This window comes from Genypterus blacodes, unplaced genomic scaffold (assembly GCF_046128005.1).
Source record: "Genypterus blacodes isolate CSIRO-AG114 ecotype Tasmania unplaced genomic scaffold, CSIRO-AGI_Gbla_v1 ptg000529l_1, whole genome shotgun sequence".
Classification (NCBI taxonomy): Eukaryota; Metazoa; Chordata; class Actinopteri; order Ophidiiformes; family Ophidiidae; genus Genypterus; species Genypterus blacodes.
In genome coordinates, this window is record NW_027467283.1 from 25001 (window position 1) to 47500 (window position 22500).

The 22500-nt window shown below is 48.3% G+C and overlaps 3 protein-coding genes and 1 non-coding gene across 9 annotated transcripts in view; 3 read left to right on the forward strand and 1 right to left on the reverse strand.

Moving 5' to 3' along the window:
- lamb3 (laminin subunit beta 3) overlaps positions 1 to 9400 on the forward strand; it is a 9604-nt gene extending 204 nt beyond the window's left edge. Inside the window, exons 1-22 of one of the 2 annotated variants that reach the window (XM_076140251.1) lie at positions 1 to 127; positions 592 to 746; positions 2628 to 2742; positions 2989 to 3062; positions 3456 to 3647; positions 3881 to 3944; positions 4020 to 4207; positions 4384 to 4504; positions 4616 to 4804; positions 4960 to 5115; positions 5413 to 5606; positions 5688 to 5784; positions 5889 to 6258; positions 6337 to 6497; positions 6752 to 6963; positions 7133 to 7336; positions 7421 to 7565; positions 7652 to 7859; positions 8094 to 8235; positions 8363 to 8539; positions 8642 to 8795; positions 9028 to 9400. The exon at positions 1 to 127 is cut by the window's left edge and continues 204 nt beyond it. In XM_076140251.1, the coding sequence (XP_075996366.1) occupies positions 103 to 127; positions 592 to 746; positions 2628 to 2742; positions 2989 to 3062; positions 3456 to 3647; positions 3881 to 3944; positions 4020 to 4207; positions 4384 to 4504; positions 4616 to 4804; positions 4960 to 5115; positions 5413 to 5606; positions 5688 to 5784; positions 5889 to 6258; positions 6337 to 6497; positions 6752 to 6963; positions 7133 to 7336; positions 7421 to 7565; positions 7652 to 7859; positions 8094 to 8235; positions 8363 to 8539; positions 8642 to 8795; positions 9028 to 9167 (3483 nt within the window). In that variant the 5' untranslated portion in view covers positions 1 to 102 and the 3' untranslated portion in view covers positions 9168 to 9400. Of the gene's footprint in view, positions 128 to 591; positions 747 to 1868; positions 2146 to 2627; positions 2743 to 2988; positions 3063 to 3455; positions 3648 to 3880; positions 3945 to 4019; positions 4208 to 4383; positions 4505 to 4615; positions 4805 to 4959; positions 5116 to 5412; positions 5607 to 5687; positions 5785 to 5888; positions 6259 to 6336; positions 6498 to 6751; positions 6964 to 7132; positions 7337 to 7420; positions 7566 to 7651; positions 7860 to 8093; positions 8236 to 8362; positions 8540 to 8641; positions 8796 to 9027 lie in introns of those variants that run through there. The other variant, XM_076140252.1, reaches the window with a different exon arrangement.
- A 2268-nt stretch (positions 9401 to 11668) lies between these two features.
- On the reverse strand, positions 11669 to 18889 carry camk1ga (calcium/calmodulin-dependent protein kinase IGa). Its single transcript, XM_076140239.1, has 11 exons — positions 18874 to 18889; positions 16280 to 16370; positions 14699 to 14824; positions 14519 to 14593; positions 13886 to 14024; positions 13664 to 13787; positions 13505 to 13580; positions 13296 to 13408; positions 12324 to 12402; positions 12160 to 12247; positions 11669 to 11959 (listed from the first exon to the last, which is right to left on the reverse strand). Exons 2-11 carry the CDS (start codon positions 16363 to 16365, stop codon positions 11669 to 11671), a joined length of 1197 nt encoding a protein of 398 aa, XP_075996354.1. The 5' UTR covers positions 16366 to 16370; positions 18874 to 18889.
- trnae-cuc (transfer RNA glutamic acid (anticodon CUC)) lies at positions 18052 to 18123 on the forward strand. Its single transcript has one exon. It is a non-coding gene; the product is annotated as a tRNA-Glu (tRNA).
- Positions 18452 to 22500, forward strand: part of usp48 (ubiquitin specific peptidase 48) — a 12619-nt gene continuing 8570 nt past the window's right edge. For 2 of the 5 annotated variants that reach the window (XM_076140216.1, XM_076140221.1), the window contains exons 1-9: positions 18452 to 19166; positions 19821 to 19941; positions 20300 to 20441; positions 20671 to 20798; positions 21172 to 21296; positions 21439 to 21547; positions 21788 to 21921; positions 22065 to 22150; positions 22234 to 22413. In XM_076140216.1, coding sequence (XP_075996331.1) covers positions 19018 to 19166; positions 19821 to 19941; positions 20300 to 20441; positions 20671 to 20798; positions 21172 to 21296; positions 21439 to 21547; positions 21788 to 21921; positions 22065 to 22150; positions 22234 to 22413 — 1174 coding nt within the window. In that variant the 5' untranslated portion in view covers positions 18452 to 19017. The remainder of the gene's footprint in view (positions 19167 to 19820; positions 19942 to 20299; positions 20442 to 20670; positions 20799 to 21171; positions 21297 to 21438; positions 21548 to 21787; positions 21922 to 22064; positions 22151 to 22233; positions 22414 to 22500) is intronic. The other 3 variants (XM_076140219.1, XM_076140220.1, XM_076140218.1) reach the window with 3 other exon arrangements.

Here is a 22500-nt window from a genome sequence, read left to right on the forward strand (position 1 = left end):
ACACGAAGTGTTTATAAAGCCTACAGACACACACACACACACACACAGATTACAGAGTCGACACACCAGGTGAGACTGAACGGAAATCTGCATCAAAGCTTCATGAGGATCCTGTTACTGCTCGCTGGTGAGACTGAACTTTACTTTACTTGACTTTACTTTACTTTAATTTCCTTGTTAGTTCTTCTTCTTCTCTTGCTGAGAGGTGTTTATATTCTCCTCACGTTTCTTGGGCCTGAAAGCTGAGAACCCTTAGTGATCCTGTGAGCTTGACTCTCTTCAGGGTTCAGACCTTCAGGCTTCCCTCACAGGTTCTGGCTTGTTTACTGAAGAAGAAGATGAAGAGTAACATCTTCACAAAGAGCTTTAAAGCTTTAAACGTCTCATCTTCTCAAACATCGTTGGTGTTAGGATACATTTGGTTGAGTGAACATAAGTGTTCCATACATGATCAGATGATTAGAATGAGTGAAGCTTGTTGGTCACGTTTCTTCTTCTCTGTGATCAGAATGTTCTTCCTGTCAGTCAGTGAAGGTCTGAGCGTCTCCATGTTCCTGTCTGACTCCTCTCCCTCTTCTCTCCTGGTTGTAGCCATGGTTGCAGCTTCACAGGCGCGGGGCGACTGTTCCCGGGGGGCTTGTTACCCGCCCAGCGCCGACCTCCTGCCGGGAAGATCTCAGCAGCTTCATGCCTCCTCCACCTGCGGCCTCCACGGCTCAGAGGTCTACTGCACCCCCTACCTGCAGGTATGGAAGAGCTCATCTACATTCATCTGTCCTTCACACAGTCTGACGCAAAGTCAACCAGCTGCTGAGGATCAGGCTGTGGAGATGTGGAGGAGCTTTACAAACATCTCCCTCCTGTCAGCGCTCATACATCACACCTCTAATACCACCCTCAAGCCTGCAGAAGGATCCTGAAGCAAAATCTCCATGGGTCCATGTTCTTCTTCATGTTGTTCAAAGCTCAGAGGTCAACCTGTTAGTCTGTAACTAAGCTCCTGTCTTCATGTAGAGGAGCTGTAGAGGGTCAGACACGTGTTCATGTAGAGCAGCTGTAGAGGGTCAGACACGTGTTCATGTAGAGCAGCTGTAGAGGGTCAGGCACATGTTCATGTACAGAGCATCTCAGACGCTCATGGGGGGTTTGGCTGGAAATCATGAAAAGTTTCCAGGAGTTGAAGGTTCACTTGTTGCTTCATGTTGGTCACTGTGAGGCTGTGTGTGTGTGTGTGTGTGTGTGTGTGTGTGTGTGTGTGTGTGTTGTCTGGTTTCAGTGCCATCATGTTGAAACCAAGTTTCAGGGTCCAGAAACTTTTCTCTCTCTCTCTCTCTCTCTCTCTCTCTCTCTTTTTCTCTCTCTCTCTTTCTCTCTCTCTCTCTCTCTCTCTTTCTCTCTCTCTCTCTCTCTCTCTCTCTCTCTGTCTCTCTCTCTCTCTTTCTCTCTCTCTCTCTCTCTCTCTCTCTCTTTCTCTCTCTCTCTCTCTCTCTCTCTTTCTCTCTCTCTCTCTCTCTCTCTCTCATTCCTGTCCTGGGTGTGGGATGTTTCTTACACTTCTTTTTTTCTGTTGTTTTTTTCCACTTTGCTCGTTAGGTCTTGTTGCTTTTTGGCAGCTGTGCTGCTCTGTGCTGCTCTGTGCTGCTCTGTGCTGCCCTGCGTTGCTCTGTGCTGCTCTGTGCTGCTCTATGCAGAGTTACACGGTGTTAGGATGAAACTTTAAAATCCTTCAATGAGGTCTAACAGGTTAACTGGAAATCTCACAGGTGTAGAGTCATGGTGGTTGATGCTCCTCAGTCAGTCTGAGGTCAGGAGTGATGAGCCTGGAGGGTTTGGACTCAGCATTGATCTGGATCAGATCAGATGAGTCTGAGTTTGGCCCTGGAGCCACATTCAGCTGTTGGCACTGAGTAAACACAAACAGTGTGTTTGTTCTCCTGCTGGCGTTGGTGTGTTTGAGGTGAAACACCAGCAGAGTACGGACGCTGAATCACTCAAACCAGAGACCTCACACACGGGCAGGGACAGGGACCTGAAGAAGGAAGTGCCTAAGACTGGGTCTGTGAAGAAGAGGAGGATCTAAGGAGGAATGAGGAAGAACCTTTCCCCTGCCAGTTTAACTCAAACAAATGAGTGAACATAGAGGAGGTGAGGTGAGACACAGCAGGTGGACGGGGACAGAGGTCTCCATGGTGACCTCTGTCCTACAGGGAGAGCAGCCATGTCCACCTGATGGCATGAAGAGCAGACTTTGGCTCCGTGTCCAGGCGTGACCGCTCAGTCGCGTGCGTGTTTTTCTAAATAACACGTGTCAGCGTTGAAGGAACACTTTGTGTTTTTGTGTCCCTGTGACCTCCAGCTTGTAAGAAACCAGGAAGTGAATAATGGACCCATCACATGAAACACAGGGGGGGAGGAGTAGAGTGTAATAAAGTGAAGCCGTCTGTTATCGGCCGCTTGCTAAATCTGTGACCTCTCCCGTGACCTCTCACCCAGCTGGCACAGGAGGAAGGCAGAGAGCCAGAGTGGAAACCTGATGTTTGGTCCATGGGTCATTTTCATCACTGAACACACACAGACACACACGTTGTCCCGCCTGATCAGCTTCTGTGTTTCCCTCCATGTCTCAGCGGCGGATGAAGTGCTGTCCATGTGACTCCAGGAACCCTCTGGGTCCTCTGGCCCACACGGTCCAAGACGTCCTGTTCTCAGCCGGGCCACAGAGATGGTGGCAGTCAAAGAAAGGTGACAAACAAACACAAAGACGCCATTTTAATAAACAAACCACGACTCACAGTCCTCATCAACACATTGAGTTTCTGTTGCTAATGTTTCAGCTCCAATATCCACCACACACAGAGCAACATGAGCATCCCACTGGATGTTTACAGCTCTGGAGCGTTCTGTGCAAACGTCACAGTCACTCACATCTGAAACACAACAGAATCTAAGGGAGTTGTGAGTTAGTTTGCTCCTCCTCTTTGTGTGCAGGTGTGAATCCCGTCACTCTGCAGTTTGACCTCGACAACCTCTTCCAGCTCGACAACCTGATGCTGAACTTCAAGGTGAGAAAGCGTCTGGATTTACTGCCGTTGCCATGGCGACTCCTCATTGACATGAAACACACTGGAACAGTGTCAGTCTGTTTACATGTTTACATGTTTACATCAGTGACTTGTTAACTAAACACATGACGCTGACTCGGTGAACACAGGAAGACTTGATACATGTTAAACATCATCATACATGTTGAACGTCATCATACATGTTAGACGTCATCATACATGTTAGACGTCATCATACATGTTAAACGTCATCATACATGTTAAACGTCATCATACATGTTAGACGTCATCATACATGTTAAACGTCATCATACATGTTAAACGTCATCATACATGTTAGACGTCATCATACATGTTAAACGTCATCATACATGTTAAGCGTGTTCTCTGCAGGGTCCTCGTCCCAAAGCGTTGGTCATAGAGAAAACGCTGGATAACGGAAAAACCTGGCAACCTGCCCTCTACCTGGCAACGGACTGTGGCACATCGTTTCCAGATGTTCCCACGGGGACGCCTGCTACCCTGGAGGAGACGTACTGCTACACACTGCCCCCTATAGGAACAAACCCGTACCAGGAGCAGACAGTAAGGACCAAGCACCTGTTAGGACTTTAGACCTTTGTGACCTCACAGCCAATAAGGAGCCACGGCCTCCAGACACAGGAAGTGAAGGAATCTTATGAATTCACATCCTTGTCATCAGAATAAGACTGTTGACCCATAAAGTGTCCTAATCTCAGTAAATGCTGTTTATTGTCTGATGCCTTTATAGCCATGATGTAATGTGGATGATGTCACTTTACCTGTCGCTCCTGCAGATCCAGTTCAGCCCGCTGCGTCAGTACGAACACGTCCCAGGGCCAGAAAGCCAGAAAATAGAAGGTCAGTCAGTTTCCGTGGTGACATGGTAAATGAGCCCCACACAGGCTGAGTGATTGACAGCTGTCGGGTCCACAGGTGTGTCCGGTGTGACGGGTCTGAGGCTGCGGCTGAGCGAGCTGGGCGACGTGCCGCACCTCGCCGGCGGAGCGCTCAGCAAGTTCTACGCCCTGAAGGACATGAAGGTGATGGGCAGCTGCATGTGCCACGGACACGCTGAGCGCTGCCTACCAGGGGGCCCCGGGGAGCCTGCTGACACCCTGCAGGTACAACAGCTGCTCAGAAAGACGACACGCAGATGAGAGTGATCATCTGGATCAGTTTGACTTCTGAGAGGCGTTACAACACTTTGAGTATCAAGAATCAAGAGTGTGTTTAGCTTAGCTTAGCACAAAGAATGGAAGCAGGGGGAAACTGTGTGTGTGTGTGTGTGTGTGTGCAGGTGTACCCTCAGTGTGACTGTCAGCACCACACAGCCGGGCTGAACTGTGAGCGCTGTGACGACCTCTACAACGACCTGCCCTGGAGCCCTGCAGAGGAGGGGAACACACACACCTGCAAACGTCAGTGTTCACACACACACACACACACACACACACACACACACACCCTGTCCTGACGTCTCCATGGCAACATGCCCCGTTCCTCTGTGTGACCGTCTCCTGTCTCCTCAGGCTGCGAGTGTAACAACCACGGGCAGAGCTGTCGCTTCGACCCGGCGGTGTACGCGGCCAGCGGGCGCAGGAGCGGCGGCGTGTGTGAGGGCTGCATGCATCACACCACCGGGCCGCGCTGTGAGCAGTGTGCACCCGGGTACCAACCCAACCCCCGCAGCACAATGGACCGACCCGACGCCTGCACACGTACGTCTGATCCCAGCAAACACACAAACACACAAACACACAAACACACAAACACATCACCTCCACTTTGATTTATTTAGTGACGGGACTTTGCTGCAGTTTGCCAATGTAGTGTGTGTGTGTGTGTGTGTGTGTGTGTGTGTGTGTGCGTGCAGGTTGTCTCTGCAGCTCTGACGGCTCCATGGACGCAGGTCAGTGTGACGACCTGTCAGGTTCCTGTCGCTGCAAACTTCACGTTGAAGGTTCAACCTGTGACCGCTGTAAGAGAGGATACTACGGGCTGAGAGCCAATAACCCTCTGGGCTGCAGCAGTGAGTCCACACACACACACACACACACACACACACACACACACACACCTTCTGTAAATCATAATACATAAAACCTTAATCCTCAAACTATTCAGGTCAGCAATCCTTCCATCTGTAATACTGTGTGTGTGTGTGTGTGTGTGTGTGTGTGTGTGTGTGTAATTATGTCATAAAGTCCATTTGGAAGGTTGTTAAATTACTGCATCTATGCCAGTGGAGTACTTGTCCCTAAGCCATGTCTGTCCTCTGTCCTCTGTCCTCTGTCCTCTGTCCTCTGTCCTCTGTCCTGTCCTGTAGAGTGCTCCTGTTCTCCGGACGGTTCGGTCTCTGAACTGTGTGACAAGCTGACCGGTCAGTGTCGCTGTCGTCCTCACTTCCAGGGCGTGACCTGTGACCTCTGTGCTGGAGGCTACTGGAGGCCGCTCCTGTCCAAGAGCTGCCAGAGCTGCGGCTGCGACCCCACCAACTCCCTCAGCGACGCCTGCGACCAGGTGAGACCCCAATACACACCAGATCAGAGTGTGTGTGTGTGTGTGTGTGTGTGTGTGTGCTCATTGTTGTTGTCTCCACAGTGGTCAGGTCAGTGTCAGTGTAAGTCCGGCTTTGGAGGCCGAACATGTGGCGAGTGTCCGGACAAGATGTATGGAAACCCTCTGAGCGGCTGCAGGCGTGAGTCTCTCTCTCTCTCTCTCTCTCTCTCTCTCTCTCTCTCTCTCTCTCTCTCTCTCTCTCTCTCTCTCTCTCTCTGACTAATGTTGTGGTTTGGTCCTCAGCGTGTCGGTGTGAAGTTGAGGGGACGCTCCCCGGGGGCTGTGACCAGAGAACAGGCGCCTGTCTGTGCCGCCCGGGCGTCACAGGGAAACGCTGTGACTCCTGCAGGAGCGACCGCTGTGACTCTTTCCCGTCCTGTGAGCCGTGTCCCCTCTGCTTCTTCAGCCTGGACGCTCAGAGACAGAACCTCTCCGCCGCTCTGGACCGGCTCTCCCCAGACTTCACCACTCACCCAGGGGTCGACCTCGGAAGCCTGGGGCCTCGGGTCCGGGCCCTGGAGGCCAGACTGAAGCAGATCAGAGACTCTGTTGCTCTCCCTCCTCCCTCCTCCACAGAGCTCAGTGACGCTCTGTCCCAGCTGGACCGACTCAGGTGAGGACGCCGCACACAGTCATCTCCTGATCCACCTTGTGAAGCAGCAGCTGTACTCACTGTTGTGGTTGTCTTCAGGGACCAGATGGAGCAGGTGGACAACGACCTTTCACCCCTAGGCAGAGTCCCTGGACTGGACTCGGAGCTGGATAAGATCCAGGATCTGCTGAACAGTCTGGATCTGGAGTACAAGGCCAAGAAAGACGCCCTGAAGACCACCATCAGCGGGAACAACGCAGGTCAGACTGACACCCCAAAACTCATCAACCAACATCTGGAGCACAAACATCTGCTCAGCTCTGTAGGACGTCTGTCACCTGATGTTCCTCACTTTGATCTTCTTCTCCTACAAACCAAATAGATACAAAGTACAAACACAAATCACTCAAACATGTTAAACATGAGTGTTTAGATGATGTGTGTAGACTTTGTTGTGTGTTTGGATCAGATCTTCTCCTGGACGATGTCATAGTTTCATGTTTTGTGTCTCCAGGGAACCTTGATGCCATCCAAGACGCCTACGATCGCTCCACTGCAGCGGCCAAGCAGGTGGCCGGGGGCATGAAGACGGTGGATCAGTCAGCCTCTGTGAGGGACGACGCCCTGGACCTTCAGAACCAGGTCCAGCCCGGCAATACCAGAGACCTGGAGAAGCTCAACCACAACATGGCCTCCAGACCCGACCTCACTCCCGCCGCCACACAGGTCCGTCCGCTCGCCACGGCTCAGCTCAGCAGCGACACAGAAAGAAAACAAAATGATTGCTTCTAAAAAGTTTGCTTCTGTAAAATCCTCCAAAAGAACAAAAAGGATTCTTCTACATGTTGATGTTGATGAATGCTTCAGACTGAACCGTGTGAGCGTTTCCTCTCAGGTGTGCGGCGCCCATCGCTCAGCCCCCTGCACCCCCCTGCAGTGTGACGGGGACCTGTGTCCTCCTGAGGGAGCGCCCCCCTGTGGCCCAGAGGAGCAGTGTGTGGGCGCTCTGCCTCTGGGCAAGAGGGCGGACGCAGACACTAAAGACGTGAAGGACAGACTGGACAGACTGACCAAGAAGATCACAGAGGCTGCAGACGAGGTGAGCAGCAGACCAGATCAGACCGGAGCCACGTCTGAAGGTCCCAGACTCCTGCTTTAACTCTAACTGCTGATCTGTTCACAGCTCCAGCAAACACAAGAGAAGACCAACCAAGTGAGGAAGTCTGCAGAGAAGCTGTCCAATCAGATGAAGAAGGGCCGAGCCGGCCTGGAGGCGGACCTGAAAGACGCACAGGAAGTGGTGAAAGAGCTGAAAGACTTCCTGTCAGGTGAGACCAAACTCTCCCCCGTTCCCTCCCCGGCCCCCCGTGACGTCCCGTTCCTTTAATAACTGTGTGAGGGTTTCTCTGTGCAGACCCCTCCTCTAACCTGACCCGCATTAAGGAGGTCAGCGACCTGATCATGAAGGCCAAGCTCCCTCTGAGCCTGGCCGCCTTGAAGAGGAAGCTGGAGGAGATGAAGGATCTGGCCGCCAGTTTGCCGGACAGCACCGCCGTGCTGCAGGAGGCTGAGCCACAGCTGGAGAAGGCCAGGAAGCTGCTGCAGGAAGCTCAGGACGCCAGGTAGAGCAGCGCGTCACTCTGCATCACCATCACATGCACACGCCTCATACGTGTTTGACATTTAACTAAACTCAATTCATCAAACAGGGAAAACAAAAAATCTACAGATGTGCAACATGTAAACATCCATGACCCTAACTTATTATGGCTCTTTATTAACATGTGAAAGTATCTATATGGTTTATTTCACACATTAATGTAAGAACACGTGTCATGTGTCTGTGATGCGTTCAGGGACAAAGCTGTGGGCGTGAAGGCCGACGTGGACGGAGTCGTGGGCGGCTTAGACTCAGCCGACGACTCCCTGACCGACCTGGAGAAGAGACTGGACAACAGCACCGACGCCATCCGGGACCTGAGCACCAGCCTGGATCAGGTACGCGTGACCTTCATCATCTCATCATCATCATCTTCATCAGCTTCACTATGAAAATGTTAGAGTGTTCTACAGGTCAAACCAGGATTCACATTGTTTACCTGCATGGTTGTGTTGTCTGGTTCAGACTCAGGCCCAGCTGAGCCCAGCTGAGAAGGTTCTGGAGGACGTCTCCACGCAGATGAGCCCCATAAAACCTCAGCTGGACAAGTTGAGACAACTGCTGCAGGGCGGAGGACAGAAGGCCGAGGACGCCGAGGACGAGGCGGGGAAAGCAGAGGAAGAAGCCAAAGCTGCAGCTCAGGTGAGGACTTCTGTAGAGAAGATCAGGGGAGCAACCAAGTGACCTGGAGGGATAATGACACAGTAAACATGTGTGTGTGTGTGTGTGTGTGTGTGTGTTTAGGAGCTGCTGTCTTTGGAAAAGGAGCTGGAGCGTCTGAAAGCTGCAGATGCTGCTAGTGGGAACGATAACGCAGCGGGTAAGCGGCTGGTAAAGCTCCAACAGGATGCTGCAGACCTCACCAACACCACTGACACCATGATGAAAGCTCTGGAAGGTAAGAGCCACGCCTACAGGAGCCACGCCCACAAAACGCACACACAAGAACCAACACAACCACAGCACAACAATCCTGCTGAGTAGAAACACAACCAAACCAATAAGACCCGCAAGTCTTCAACCAGCAGACATCAGCATCCAGACCTGCAGACTCACTCAGTGTTCCTGTCAGGCTGCTAGCTTCCTGTCCCTCAGGCTCACATGATGATGATGTGGTTTGTTGTGTGCAGGTAAAGCAGATTCTCTGAGGCGTCTGCAGGATGAGATCCTCCAGAAGTCCCATCAGCTGGGAAAACTCGACACCGTGCTGGAAGGACTTGTGGCTCACCTCCGTAAGAGAGCCACAGACCATAAGATGTGCCAGGGCTGAGGCCTCAAGCGCCACACAGGAGCTCCTCCCCCTCATGATGTCGCTGAGCTCTGGCACAGTTTGCTCTCAGACCATGAAGCTGTTGGTATTGTGGGTCTGGTGTGTGAATGTAACAGACGAGCTGCTAGCTGCTGCTTTCATCTCCACGACTCTGAGCTGTGATTTCATTCACATTATTTATTTTCATTGCATCTGAATTCAGCATATTTAAATAAAGTTTTATACCTCTTTTATATGTTCTGTTTGTCTGACATGATAAATGAAACCAACCTGAAAGCTCTCTGCCCTCAGGCTTCATCAGGTCATTGATCACACCTGTTGATGCCCCGCCCCCTCCACCAGGCCCCGCCCCAGGCCCCACCACACACACATACACACCAGGGCGATGACACAGATCCCAAAAATCTCAAAAGACAAAACTGTTCTGTCTTAATCGATAAAATAAAGTGAAACCATTTAGAATTTTAAAAGGCTTTAAAAAATAAATGTTGAATGAAAATTGATTAAAAAAAACAGGAAAATAAAAAATGGAAGACCTATAATAGTGTAGTTATGTAGAGTTTTGTGTGTGTGTGTGTGTGTGATGACATATGAGCAGAGCTAATGGAGACGTAGTGGTGATCTGGCGCCCCCTCTGGATGGAAGAAACAACAGATGATGATTGCAAATCATCGGTGAAGCAAAAAGACTTGTTTACTATTTATTGAGAAAATAATACAAAAACATCGTTTGTATTGATATGATGTCAGTGTGTTCACATGCACATTCCATGATTGACTTCAGATGAGATGACAACACGCCGCAGTCAGCATGAACCAGCATGATGCAGACCCAGACTGTGTGTGACGCTATATTGTTTTATTGAGCAATGCAAATGTTTCCTCAGCAGCTGAACTCTCTCGCTCTGATGATGCAACACTTCAGCTGCATTCAGAACCACAGCCTGGTTTTCATTCCGTCCATGTCCGGGTTTTTTTCTTGCCTCGTCTAATCATGTGTGCTTATAAGCGTACTGCATCATCTGTACGCCCTCTTGTGGCGTAGCCGTGGCACGTGTCAGTCAGATACTGCATTCCTGAGTCCAGGCGGTCAGCATGAAGGAAACGTGTTTACAGAAAACAACAAATGCTGAACATTAATCTCATCAGAAGGAAAGAAACCCTGGGGGGAGGGGGGGGGTAACAACATGAGATAAAAAAAAATATACACACACACACACACACACACTTCGTCTTTGCCATGCTGCAACACCAATATGCAGACTGAGTGAAAACAAGCTGCCTGTCTCTTAAGGCCTCTCTCTTCCAAAGTCAGCTTTGTCCTGATTGGCCAGCAGCTGAAAACACCCAAGAATCAAGAAGACGAGAAGTCCAGAAGTCTGCGGCCAATACGCAGGAAACACATCACCTACAAACAGGAAGTGAAGAAAACCTTCTTCTTCTCCAGCTGTGTTGCCTGAACCTGATATGATCCCACCAATCACATCTGGTCTTTGTGTTCACGTCTTACATGTTGACATCAAAATGAGGATTATAATGTGGTTATATTGTAAAACACAGAGGTTAAAGTTCAGCTCTGTGTTGAGACACACATCCATGTTATTTAAACACACGTCAGAATGCTCATTAATATTCACACTGCATCGTCTAAAGCTAAGAACAATTAACTCATACAGTTCTCAGTATTCAGAGCACAGACAGTAAAACAAACATTGTGACCTTCACCTCATCCTAAAGGTCAGGAGGGTGAATGTGACGCCTCCATGTTGCAGTTACTTTTACAGTGTAAGGGCCGTCGGTGGTTTGCTTCCTCTGCAGCAGAGAAAAGCCACAGACACAAAGTGGAGGACAGCAGAGACGTCCAGGAGATGTTGGCGAGGAGGAGACGTCAGTCACACACTGAGGAAGGAGAGGAGCGTGGCGTTACACAACAATCACTTTACACAATCAATGCTTCTGCTGTTTCTATTTCTATTTACAGATCATTATTATTATTAAAAAAGTCTTTTTCAGTGTGCAGCTTATTATGGGATGTGATCAGAGTGAGAAGGTCAACCTGCGGGGACGTCTCCTCTCAGATCAGCAGCCAATCACATCACAGCACAAACTCCAGACTCTGGTGTGTGGTTCTTCCTCTGATCCACGGCGCTCAGACTGCAAACACACACACACACACACACACACACACACACACAGGGATGAATGACATTCTCACAAACTGACTTGAGCAGAGAGAAAAGGCTTCTTTTCATTGGGGGACTTGAACTGTTGGCGTCAGTCCTTCAACAATCTCCTGCATGGACCAGAAGTTTGAAGCTTTGTCCAAATTTCAAACTCATTCAGACTGCATTCTGAGTTTGTATAATCAAAGTGTATGAGAACAACATCAGCATGCATAGACAGGTATCCCACAATGCACTGCAAATGGACTGGTGGGTAAATATTTGGTCCGGGTGTGCGCTGGTATACATGCTGTCATGGACACTAACTCCAACATGTCTGTCACCTCTTAGAGTGGAAGGAGGAGACGTCAGTGGTCTTGGAGGGGGCGTGGCCTGGCTCTGCCCGAGTGGCGCTCAGCTTCAGACAAACTGAGTTGCCGCAGGGCGGCGGCATTGCGTGACAGGCGGGAGGCGGAGGATTCCCGTTGGAGTCGAGGGCGTCAGTGGGGCAGAGGGCGGTGGAGTCCACTTTGATGTTGGGCATGGATGCGTGGGCGGGGCCTAGGTCGCCGCTGTGCGACATCTGCAGTTTCTTCAGGTGGTTGACTGCGGCGGCGGCGTTGATGGCTTGCTGTTAGAGAGACCAAAGAGTTACAACCATCAACCAGAGCACCTGCTGCCATATAATGTCCTTATAATGGAAACAATCAATCAATCAAAGCTGTGTGAAGGCAGAACACTATGAGAAAGAACTGAATATCACGAGGATGAAAGATAATTACTGAAGCTTGTTGATGATTATTAAAGATGATTAATGATGACATCACTGACCTTCCACTTGGTTTTGGCAAAGTTTTTTTGGATCTGCTCACAGACAGATTCATAAATGTCCTGCTCCTTAGCGGTTTCTCCAACGATCCTGCAACAACACACGTCAGTGTGTGGGTGTGCCTGTGTGTGTGTGTGTGTGTGTGTGTGTGTGTGTGTGTACTCACCACTGGTGCCTGAGTGCCTGTTCGGTGGTGAAGCGTTGTGTTGGGTTCTTCTGCATCATGTTCCTGATGAAGTCTTTAGCTGTGGAAACACACACAGTTAGTTTCTCTGTAGTGTTAGTGTCATATTAGTATGCAGGAAAAACACAATCATTCTAATTAGTACATTTAGTGTGCTACTTAGTTGGATGTATGAAAATAATTGGAGGTTTTTGTGGCACCTAGGTGTTTATTTTCACATTTGTATTTATTTATGCTCTCTAGATTTTGGGGGTTGTGCCATATTGTGCTGGTGAGGAGTCTGGAGACGAAGATGAAGAAGAAGGAGGAGAAGCGGGGGGGGGGCTTCTAATCTTAGGTCTTATTGAAGGAACAGTTTTGTAACTTCTCAAGATGCTAATTTAGCTTGTGTTGGTGCTTTAAGAGGAGCAGGTCAGGATGAGGTCAGTGTGCTGCTCTGTACTCAGCTAATCTCTCAGGTTAGGCCAACAAAGCAGGGACCAAATTTAGCCCACACAGGTCAACACACTGATCTGCCTGTGCTATACAGCTCAAGTTCACAGGCTCGTATGCAGAGGCGGTGGGCTCGGCTTGTATTTTTGAGACATTTGAAGGTGAGCCTGTTGTCATGGCGTCACAGTCTTACTGTTCAGTCTTTGTTGGAGTTCAAATGTTTTGATCACAGAGGTGTCATACACAACACATGTAGTTCATTTGGTCCCTAGGTGTATAGGCCTTTATTACAAATGGAATGCTGCCGCCTGCTGGACATATTCATACCTGCAGTGATACAGCATGTTATTGGTTATGAATGTATGTTTGGTTGGCAGAGTATTTGCATTTGCATATTTGTCCAGAAAAACGATCAAACACTCAACATTGATCCTAATAGCATACATAGGAATATAAATATGAGAAACTTGACTTCAACATCCCCCTGGTGATTTATCAATGGTATTGATTCTGTGTTCTCACCCGACTCAGAGATTTCATCCCAGAACGGAGAATGAAAAGCATATTCAGCCCTCATGATCTTTGAAAACAGACGAGTTTCGTTGTCCTCAAAGAACGGAGGATAGCCGCACAACCTGACGCACAAACAGAACACACACGCCTTTAGGTTAGCACACAGAACCAAACTAAACAGTAGTTGTGCTGTATGTATCTGAGATAAATGTGCTTACAGGATGTAGGTGATGACCCCGATGGACCAGCAGTCCACTGCCTTGCTGTAGGGTTTCTGGGCCAAAACTTCAGGGGCTGCAGAACGACACACACTATTTATTTGGTGCCAGAATTGAGCCAGTTTTAGTTTGTACTGTTGCTCATTCCTGCAAACTCACCAACATATCCTGGCGTGCCGCAGGCCGTGGACATCACGCCGTGCTCCGCCATCTTGGAGAGACCGAAGTCGCTCACCATGATCTTTGCGTTCTCGGCGGCGTTGTAGTACAGAAGGTTTTCAGGCTGAAACAGAGAGGGTTTAATGTTTCCTCTCATCACTGCAACTGCTTCATCAGATGGAAGACTGTGTGTGTGTGTGTGTGTGTGTGTGTGTGTGTTACCTTCAGGTCTCTGTGTACGATGCTGTTTTGGTGCAGGTAGCTGACGGCGTGCAGCACCTGTTTGACCACCAAGCTCGCGTCTTTCTCTGTGTAAACTCCTCTCTCTAGGATACGATCAAACAGCTCACCACCCGACACCCTGCACACACACACACACACACACACACACACACACACACAGGTAAACATTGACATAATGCCAACATGACTCAGTCACATCACATGTATGCAGAACAGACTCTCTGTTCCATGTTTACCTCCACTCATACACACAGTAAATACACACTGTATACCCACTGTACATATATTTATTTATATTCTTAATGGTTAGATTGTAGGTGAAGCTGCATGTAGCTGGGGGTTCTAGCGGTACCGGTCAAGATCCTGGTCCAGGACTAGATATCCAAAATGTCTAAAGGTGCAGAGGAGGATGTGAGACTTAACGTAAACCTTGTGACGTTCTTGAACTTTCAGATAACCCAAGACTCCATAACGTCTGTGACTAAAGTGAGTTAACGGGGGGGGCTGGATCCAAACTGCCTCCCTTTGGAGAGAACGAGGACCTCTGGCTGACCTCTCACAGTCTCAACTTGGAAACATGTTGATAACTTGGTAAATGAAGGCTGCACTCACAGCTGCATGACCAGGTAGTAGTGAGTCCGACTCTCGTAGAAATCCTCCAGCCCGACCACATTTTCATGCTTTATCCTGCAAACACAAAGAGATCTTCATGTCATTTTGTTCGTGTATCCTGGTGTTTATGTCCTGCCTCACATACTGGATGACAGCTCTTTGAGGTTTTAGACGTTGTACCTTTTCAGCACGTTGATCTCATTCTCCAGGTTGCTGTTGGCGAGGTATTTCTTCTTTAGACACTTGAGGGCGTACAGGTTCCCTGTTTTCTTCTCTCTGACCATGAAAACCTCAGAGAAAGATCCCCTGCACAAAACCAGAGAGGATTCATTACAAAACTCCAAATGATAAAGAAGTAAAAGGTGTAACAGAGCGTCTGAGACTGGTCCAGTCTGCGTGGGACCAGGAAACCAGGAGGAATCGGCAGGAACCAGCTGAGATTGAAGATCACACAGAACCCAGACGGAGTGTGACGTTCCTGGCTATGAGTGAAATTCCTCAGCAGGGTCTAATCCTAGAGTCTGACTTTGACTCATCAATGTTTGTTGGTTCTGCTCATTTTAGCATTTCACTTTTTATCTAAATAGACACTAAAAGACGACCACAGAGTCTGAGCTGTGTCCCCTTTAAAGTGTTCAAACTAAAAATACAAAACTAGAGAGCTAAAGTCTAAAACATTTCATGTATATGTGTACATTTACATACATGTGAGATGTTTTACAAACAATGTGTGTAATGTAAACAGACGGTCTAGTATAACACAATCAAATGTACAATATAGAATGTTGATTAGTACACAATAACACACACACACACACACACACACACACACACACACACTCATCCAGACTGTTAATCTTATAAAGAAGTGGTGCTAGGATGTTCCTGCTCTGCTCTGACGTCAGACACACACACACACACACACGCACACACTGGCTGACATAAGCAGCTTTGACACGATGCAGACAGCTTCACTGAAGCTGAGCTCACATCACTGAAGCTGCAGATGGTTCAAATCTCTTAAACTCACTGCCAAGTATCACAGGATTGATTTCAGGAAAATGAGTATCAAATCATCTGCAATATGTTTTCATTTGGTGTCAGATGAATTCAGGTTTCACAACTTGATTAATTGCACAAATATAATAGAGACTAACAGAGGTTATAAACTTCAGATACAAAACACTCTGAGGTAATCAATCAGACTGCAGGTCTTTGATACTTCAGACTTCAGACTGAGGGGAGATCTTACATAATGAGACACCATCCCTCCATCAAACCCTCCCTCCATCAAACCCTCCCTCCATCAAACCATCCCTCCATCAAACCATCCCTCCATCAAACCCTCCCTCCATCAAACCCTCCCTCCATCAAACCCTCCCTCCATCAAACCATCCCTCCATCAAACCCTCCCTCCATCAAACCATCCCTCCCTCAAACCCTCCCTCCATCAAACCTTCCCTCCATCAAACCATCCCTCCATCAAACCATCCCTCCATCAAACCATCCCTCCATCAAACCATCCCTCCATCAAACCATCCCTCCATCAAACCATCCCTTCATCAAACCCTCCCTCCATCAAACCCTCCCTCCATCAAACCAACCCTCCATCAAACCCTCCCTCCATCTATTCCTACACCTGTCACTCATCAATCCAGCCCAATGTTCATCCAACTGCTCAGTCATCTATCCAATGACTCTTCTGTCCTTCCGTGAGCCCATCTCTTCATCCATCCCTCCATCCATCAGTAGTCTACTTACGATCCCATCTTCCCCTTGAAGTCGAACACGTCTTTGATGTTGCTGGTGCTCTTCTTCCAGCTGCAGATGATGTCCTTCCGCCCCATCTTGGCTCTGATGTCACCACAGGCTCCTGAACCACAGCACATTATTGATTAACAGCAATCAATAATCCACACTGCTCCCTTTAATTACAATACTTTGATGTATTTTGTCCCTCTTCAGCTTCGGTCTGTGGCTGAGCCGACCTTTGGCCTTTGAAATGAACCGATAACACCTAATGATCTCTGAATAAGTCAGCGCGTGTGTTGTTCCTCAGCCCGCTCAGCCGTCATCACATGGCCGTGTGTTCTCTGTTCTCGTTACATAAACACTTGCATGTCCTGGTTGAGGTCAGTGCATGCTGGGTAAAGCTGGTTTGTTCCCATCACTTACACAAGATCCAAAACAGCAGAGGATTAGTGAGTAAATAGCAGCGTTAGTTAACTCAGCCTGAGTGTGGGAACAGATTAGCTGCTGATTCCCTGACAGGACAAAATGTGGGTTGTTTATGTTCTCATTTTTAGGAAGAGAAAGGCTCAACCTAATGTGATCAGTCAGAAGCTCCAGTGTCTTTATGTCCTGCTGCTAAATAAAGCTCCTTTACATCTGAGGGTGGAAGAGACACCAGCACGCAAATATCAATCAAACTGATCAGTAAAATAGAGAATAACATAAAGGTCAAAGAGCAGGATTACAAAGTGCAGAGGAACATGGAGAGCAGCACCAGACTGGATCAGATCAATACAAGAATGAGATCTAAGTTAAGAAACCAAACCAAACAAGATGAGACTAAAGATCCTGAGAGAACAGAGCATCTTTAAAACTACATTTTTAAATTGTGCATTTAACTGTGCATTGGTTCACTGTTCAATTAGTTTTTTTCATACAATTTCTGTTTCATTTATTTGACTGAGATTACACAAATTGAAACTTTAACACAAACTGAATTGCACTTCTGATTTACATTTCTTCCTTTTCTATTCATGTAATTTTCAACTTTGTTTATTGACTCATTGCTTCATCTCACATAAAGTTATGCTATAGATGATTCTTTCAAATGTATTGCGTTTTAAAAAACCTCTATACGTAAATGATGTTTGAAGACATGAAGACATGCAGACATGAAGACATGAAGACATGACCTGCACCTTGTGCTCCATGTCCTCAGGTAGTTAGACACCAGGTGCAAACAATGAAATTAAAGGCAGGATGCCAAAGCTGCTGAGTTCAAGTACTTCTGACGGCTTAAGCGTATATAAATGATGTTAAAGACAAGAGTGTGACCTGTGAGAGGGAAAAGATGAAGAGCTATGCAGAAAGGAATCACATCAGAAAGAGACATTTACATACAGTTATCATGCTCATGATGTAAGAAAGTGGAGCTTTACCTGGCTGATGTAAGGAGGAGAGGCTGCAGTGAAGAGGACCTGCAGACCTGCTGAGGGACCTGAGGACTGCTGCTGCTGCTGCAGACGTCCCTCCACGGCAGGGGGCGGGGCCATAGGGGCACTGGGCGGGGCCACGGGACACTAGGCGGGTGCAGGAGTGCAGCGTTGCAGCTCTGAACATGAAGCTACTTTGCTGCTAGAGGATCGGAGAACAGTACAGCTGATCAACATCTGTGTGGACGACATGTTAGTGAAAGAGCGGAGCAGGACTTTGGTCCAGAGGGAGGACAATGTAAGGCAGCAGGATGAAAGGGTGTTGAAATGATATGTAAAAATGTATCGGGGAGTTGGGCTCAATATGTGTCCCTGGTGGTCTAGTGGTTAGGATTCGGCGCTCTCACCGCCGCGGCCCGGGTTCGATTCCCGGTCAGGGAACGCTTACTTTTTCAAAATGGTTTATCGTACATCCGCCCATCCATCTAGCGATCCATCTATCAATCAATTTCGAAAATATCAAAATAATTCAGGCTTTATTATCGCTATTGTGTTATTAATGTAAACAATTGAATATACCGGATATTAACCTAATAGACTTATTAATACTACTATAGCCAATATTATTTATTATTAACCATTTTTACAATTATATGCGTCATGCTTTATGACAACGCAAAAATCGTTCATTACAAAATGAAAACTAAAAAGTTCATGTAAAAGCTACTCGCCGCCCCGCCCCCAAGTATAAACAAAGAGAGCGTGATGACGTCACACGTCGACGTTCTGTTAGTTTCAGCGATGAAATAATTTATTTATAAACTGACGCAAGGCGCTAAATCTAAAATAAACCGTAAATAAAATGTGAAAATAAACAATTAATATTTTGCCGAAGCAGCTGCACGCATGAAAGGTTCGCTTATATTTCACTTGAACACATTAAACTCGTTGCGAGTGCGGCAGGAACAAAGTAAATGAACGCGACTAGCTAGCGCTGCCGGTTAGCCTTGCTACATCACTAGCTAGCTAATGTTAGCACTTGGGTAGCCAGTGGTTCTGACGTTTCTTTTTTAAAATATTATTTATCCGCATTTATTTGATCTCATTGCTGTGTGTATCAACGCGACAGCTGTGCAATGATCAGCGTTGAAGTTTAATAAGGTAAACTTAACGACTCAGCGGGCTTCAGACAGTTAGCCTCAGCAGAAATCTCTGCTGACTAGCTTTAGCCTGCTAAGACTCATTTAGCTCCAGTTAGCCACCAGTAGGCGAAACCGTTACATCGCTGCGTTTTCTGCTGGGTCTCTGCTTAAATTTGGCTTTGTGGTTAACGTTATGTTGTGCAGCATCATGGCGCCGCGTTTACAGCTGGAGAAAGCGGCTTGGCGCTGGGTGGAAACGGTGAAACCAGAGGAGATCAGCCAGGAGCACATCGAGCTAGCGTACCGCGTCAATGTCCCGGCCTGCAAGAGAGGAACCTGCAGGTACACTTTATGTTCCTTCATTCACCCTCAGTGTGCCTAAATGTGCTGCCATGGTCGATCAGCACCGGCGGGTTTATTAAGCTCAGAAAGTGAGAAGTTTGGCTCTTTAACTGTAAACTTGTGGCGTCCGGCTGCTCTGTTGACACATCCAGAGCTTTAAGCTCTAATACATCACACTGACTCAAGGCTTCACTCAGCTGCTTTAATGTAAACATCGCATGACTCGATGCTTGAGTGGCACTTATACAACATATTACACAACATGAAAGAGAGTAAACGTGATATGATCAATAGTTTCCCTTCCTAACTGTAATGTGACTTCACGGAGAGCTCTCCTGTGAGTGCAGGGAGCAGGGGCAGAGCTGGTTTGGTCTTCAAATGATTAAAGAGCATGAATATATGGATCAGTGTGTGTAATTGATCATGGATCAGGTCTGATGCAGCCTTGATTCAGGAGCTGTGCAAACAGGAGGAGATATTCTGCCTCTGCAAAACAACTGTTATTCAGATCTCAAGAGAAATGATGTTGTTATCTTGGGAAATCATTATGTTGGCCCACATGGTGGAGTAGCTGTGTGAAGGTGGAGTTGTGTACATGGAGGTGGAGTTGTGTACATGCGTGGCGTTCCGTTGAATGGTGTCTTGTTTCCGCAGAAGGAATTGCAAAGGGAATCCAAACTGTCTGGTGGGCATTGGTGAGCAGGCGTGGCTCGGGGAGATTGATGAAGATGCTTTCCACAATATTGATGACCCTAATTCAGAGCGCAGGGACAAGGTACGTCCGACACACACACACACACGCACCCCTTTATTACCCAGTGTGTGATGATAAGTGGATGCTCTTCTCTCAACACGTGGAAACATCACAGTCATCAGTGTTTGTTATTAGAGAGGAGCTTGGGAAGTGAACACAATAGTCAGGATAGTTTACAGCACAAACACAAAGCTTCTTGTCCTGTGTGTGTGTGTATACAGTGTTGGGCAATACAATACAAACTTAGCTGAAGTTGATCTAAATCCTAAAAACACAAGCACAGCAAAGGTTTATTACAAATGACTTGAGACGGCTGCAGATCAAATCCAATGTGAGCGTGTTCACTGAAGGATCCTAAAGTCGTCTCCTCTCTCCTCAGAACACGTTTGTCGGCCTGACCAACCTGGGTGCCACCTGTTATGTCAACACATTCCTGCAAGTTTGGTTCCACAACCTGGAGCTGCGCAGGAGCCTGTACCAGTGCTCCAGCTCCCGAGCACAAGAGCACAACGCTGAGTCAGGTGAGCAGAACCTCATGATAACACACAGCCTGGTATTTAAGGCTCAGCAGTTATGGACGCTGTGGGCTGTTTCACTACCACAGTAAACAACAACTGGCGTCTCCTGACCCGTGACATCACAGGCCAGACTAGAACCTTTGTGCAGAAGGGGAGCAGGTGGCTGTGGAGCCACGCGTCTCTTTCATCCCGTGGAAGCGTTTGAGCGCTCAGACCTTTCTGTGCTTTTCAGATTACGAGCCCCAGTCCATCTGTGAGCACCTGCAGTACCTGTTTGCACTCCTGCAGAACAGCAACAGACGCTACATCGACCCGTCAGGGCTGGTCAAAGCTCTGGGCCTGGACACGGGGCAGCAGCAGGTACACAACAACACACACACACACACACACACACACACACACACACACACACAACAAGTCCTGCTGTCCAGTCTGTTCCTTCGTAACAAACAGGCCGGTCTGATGTAAAGGATGAGCTGAGGGGCACGAGGTTACACATTATAGTTTACCACTCAGTGTTTATAAAGCAGGAACATGTCTCCACACCACATATTACTGATGTGTCACACAGCAGTGTCACATGCTTCCATACACACACACACACACACACACACACACACACACACACACACACACACACACACACACACACACAGTCCTGTTTCAGTCTGTGATCAATACATGTGGTAGTGTGTTTGAGTGTAAAGTGAGCAGTCAGCTGTTTTGTTGTCAGGACGCTCAGGAGTTCTCTAAGCTCTTCCTGTCTCTGCTGGAGGACACACTGTCCAAGCAGAAGAACCCCAACCTGCAGCACGTCATCCAGCAGCAGTTCTGTGGGCAGTTCTCCTACGTCACTGTGTAAGATCACACACCGCTCTCACACTGCACACACACACACACACACACACACACACACACACACCTTGTGTGTTTCTGAAGCTGACTGGTCTCAGCTGGGTATGAAGTGTGTGTGTGTCTCTGATGGACTCTGCTCTTTCAGCTGTAACACGTGTGGCCGAGCGTCCGCACTGCCGTCCAAATTCCTGGAGCTGGAGCTCAACATCCAGGGCCACAAGAACCTCACGGAGTGTGTCACAGAGTTCCTGAAGGTAAGGCTCAGCTTCAGCTTCAGCTTCAGCTTCATGACGTGTGTCAGCAGGTGTTTATGTTCTTATCTGTGTGATGGAGCAACACGTGTCTCCATATCTCAGATACTCAAGTTAAACACGTGTGAAGACAGATGTTTCCCTTTAAAGCTTCTATAAGATCGTCCAGATGTGACTCAGTGATGATGACAGCTGCACCCGAATATCTCCTGCTTCTTCTTCTTCATTTTCTCAACCTTGCAGGAGGAGAAGCTGGACGGAGACAATCGATATTTCTGTGAGAGCTGTCAGAGTAAACAGAGCGCCACCCGCAGGATCCGCCTGCACAGCCTCCCGCCCACGCTCAACCTGCAGCTCATGCGCTTCGTCTTTGACAGGTGGGCTGAAGCCTTTTCTCTCTTCCTTCTGCTGGAAGCTCCGTACGGCTGAAGGCTCCTCAGCATCACAGCTTCTGTGGTTGATCTGTGTGGTTGTTGAATACTAAATCAAAGGTTTGAGTGAGCTGTCGTGTTTCCTTCAGACAAACGGGTCACAAGAAGAAGCTCAACACCTTCATCAGTTTTCCAGAGCAGCTGGACATGGGCCCGTTCCTGGAGGGGATCCAAGGTATCCTCCTCATGAAGCAGTGTGTGAAGCTGAGGCGTGTGCGTGTGTGGAGCGTTCCCTCACCTTGTGTTTTCACTCCCCAGACCAGAAGTGTGTGTACGAGCTGAGCGCCGTGCTGATCCACCGGGGCATCAGCGCCTACTCAGGCCACTACATCGCCCACGTGAAGGACGCCTGCACCAGCGACTGGTACAAGTTCAACGACGAGGAGATCGAGAAGATGGAGGGCAAGAAGCTGCAGCTGGGCGTGGAGGAGGACATCGGTGAGTCAGGGCCTCTGATCAGGAGAGGAGAGACCTCTGTGTGTGTGTACGTCCTCCTGAAGATGTCTCCCTTCTCTCCCTCCTCCA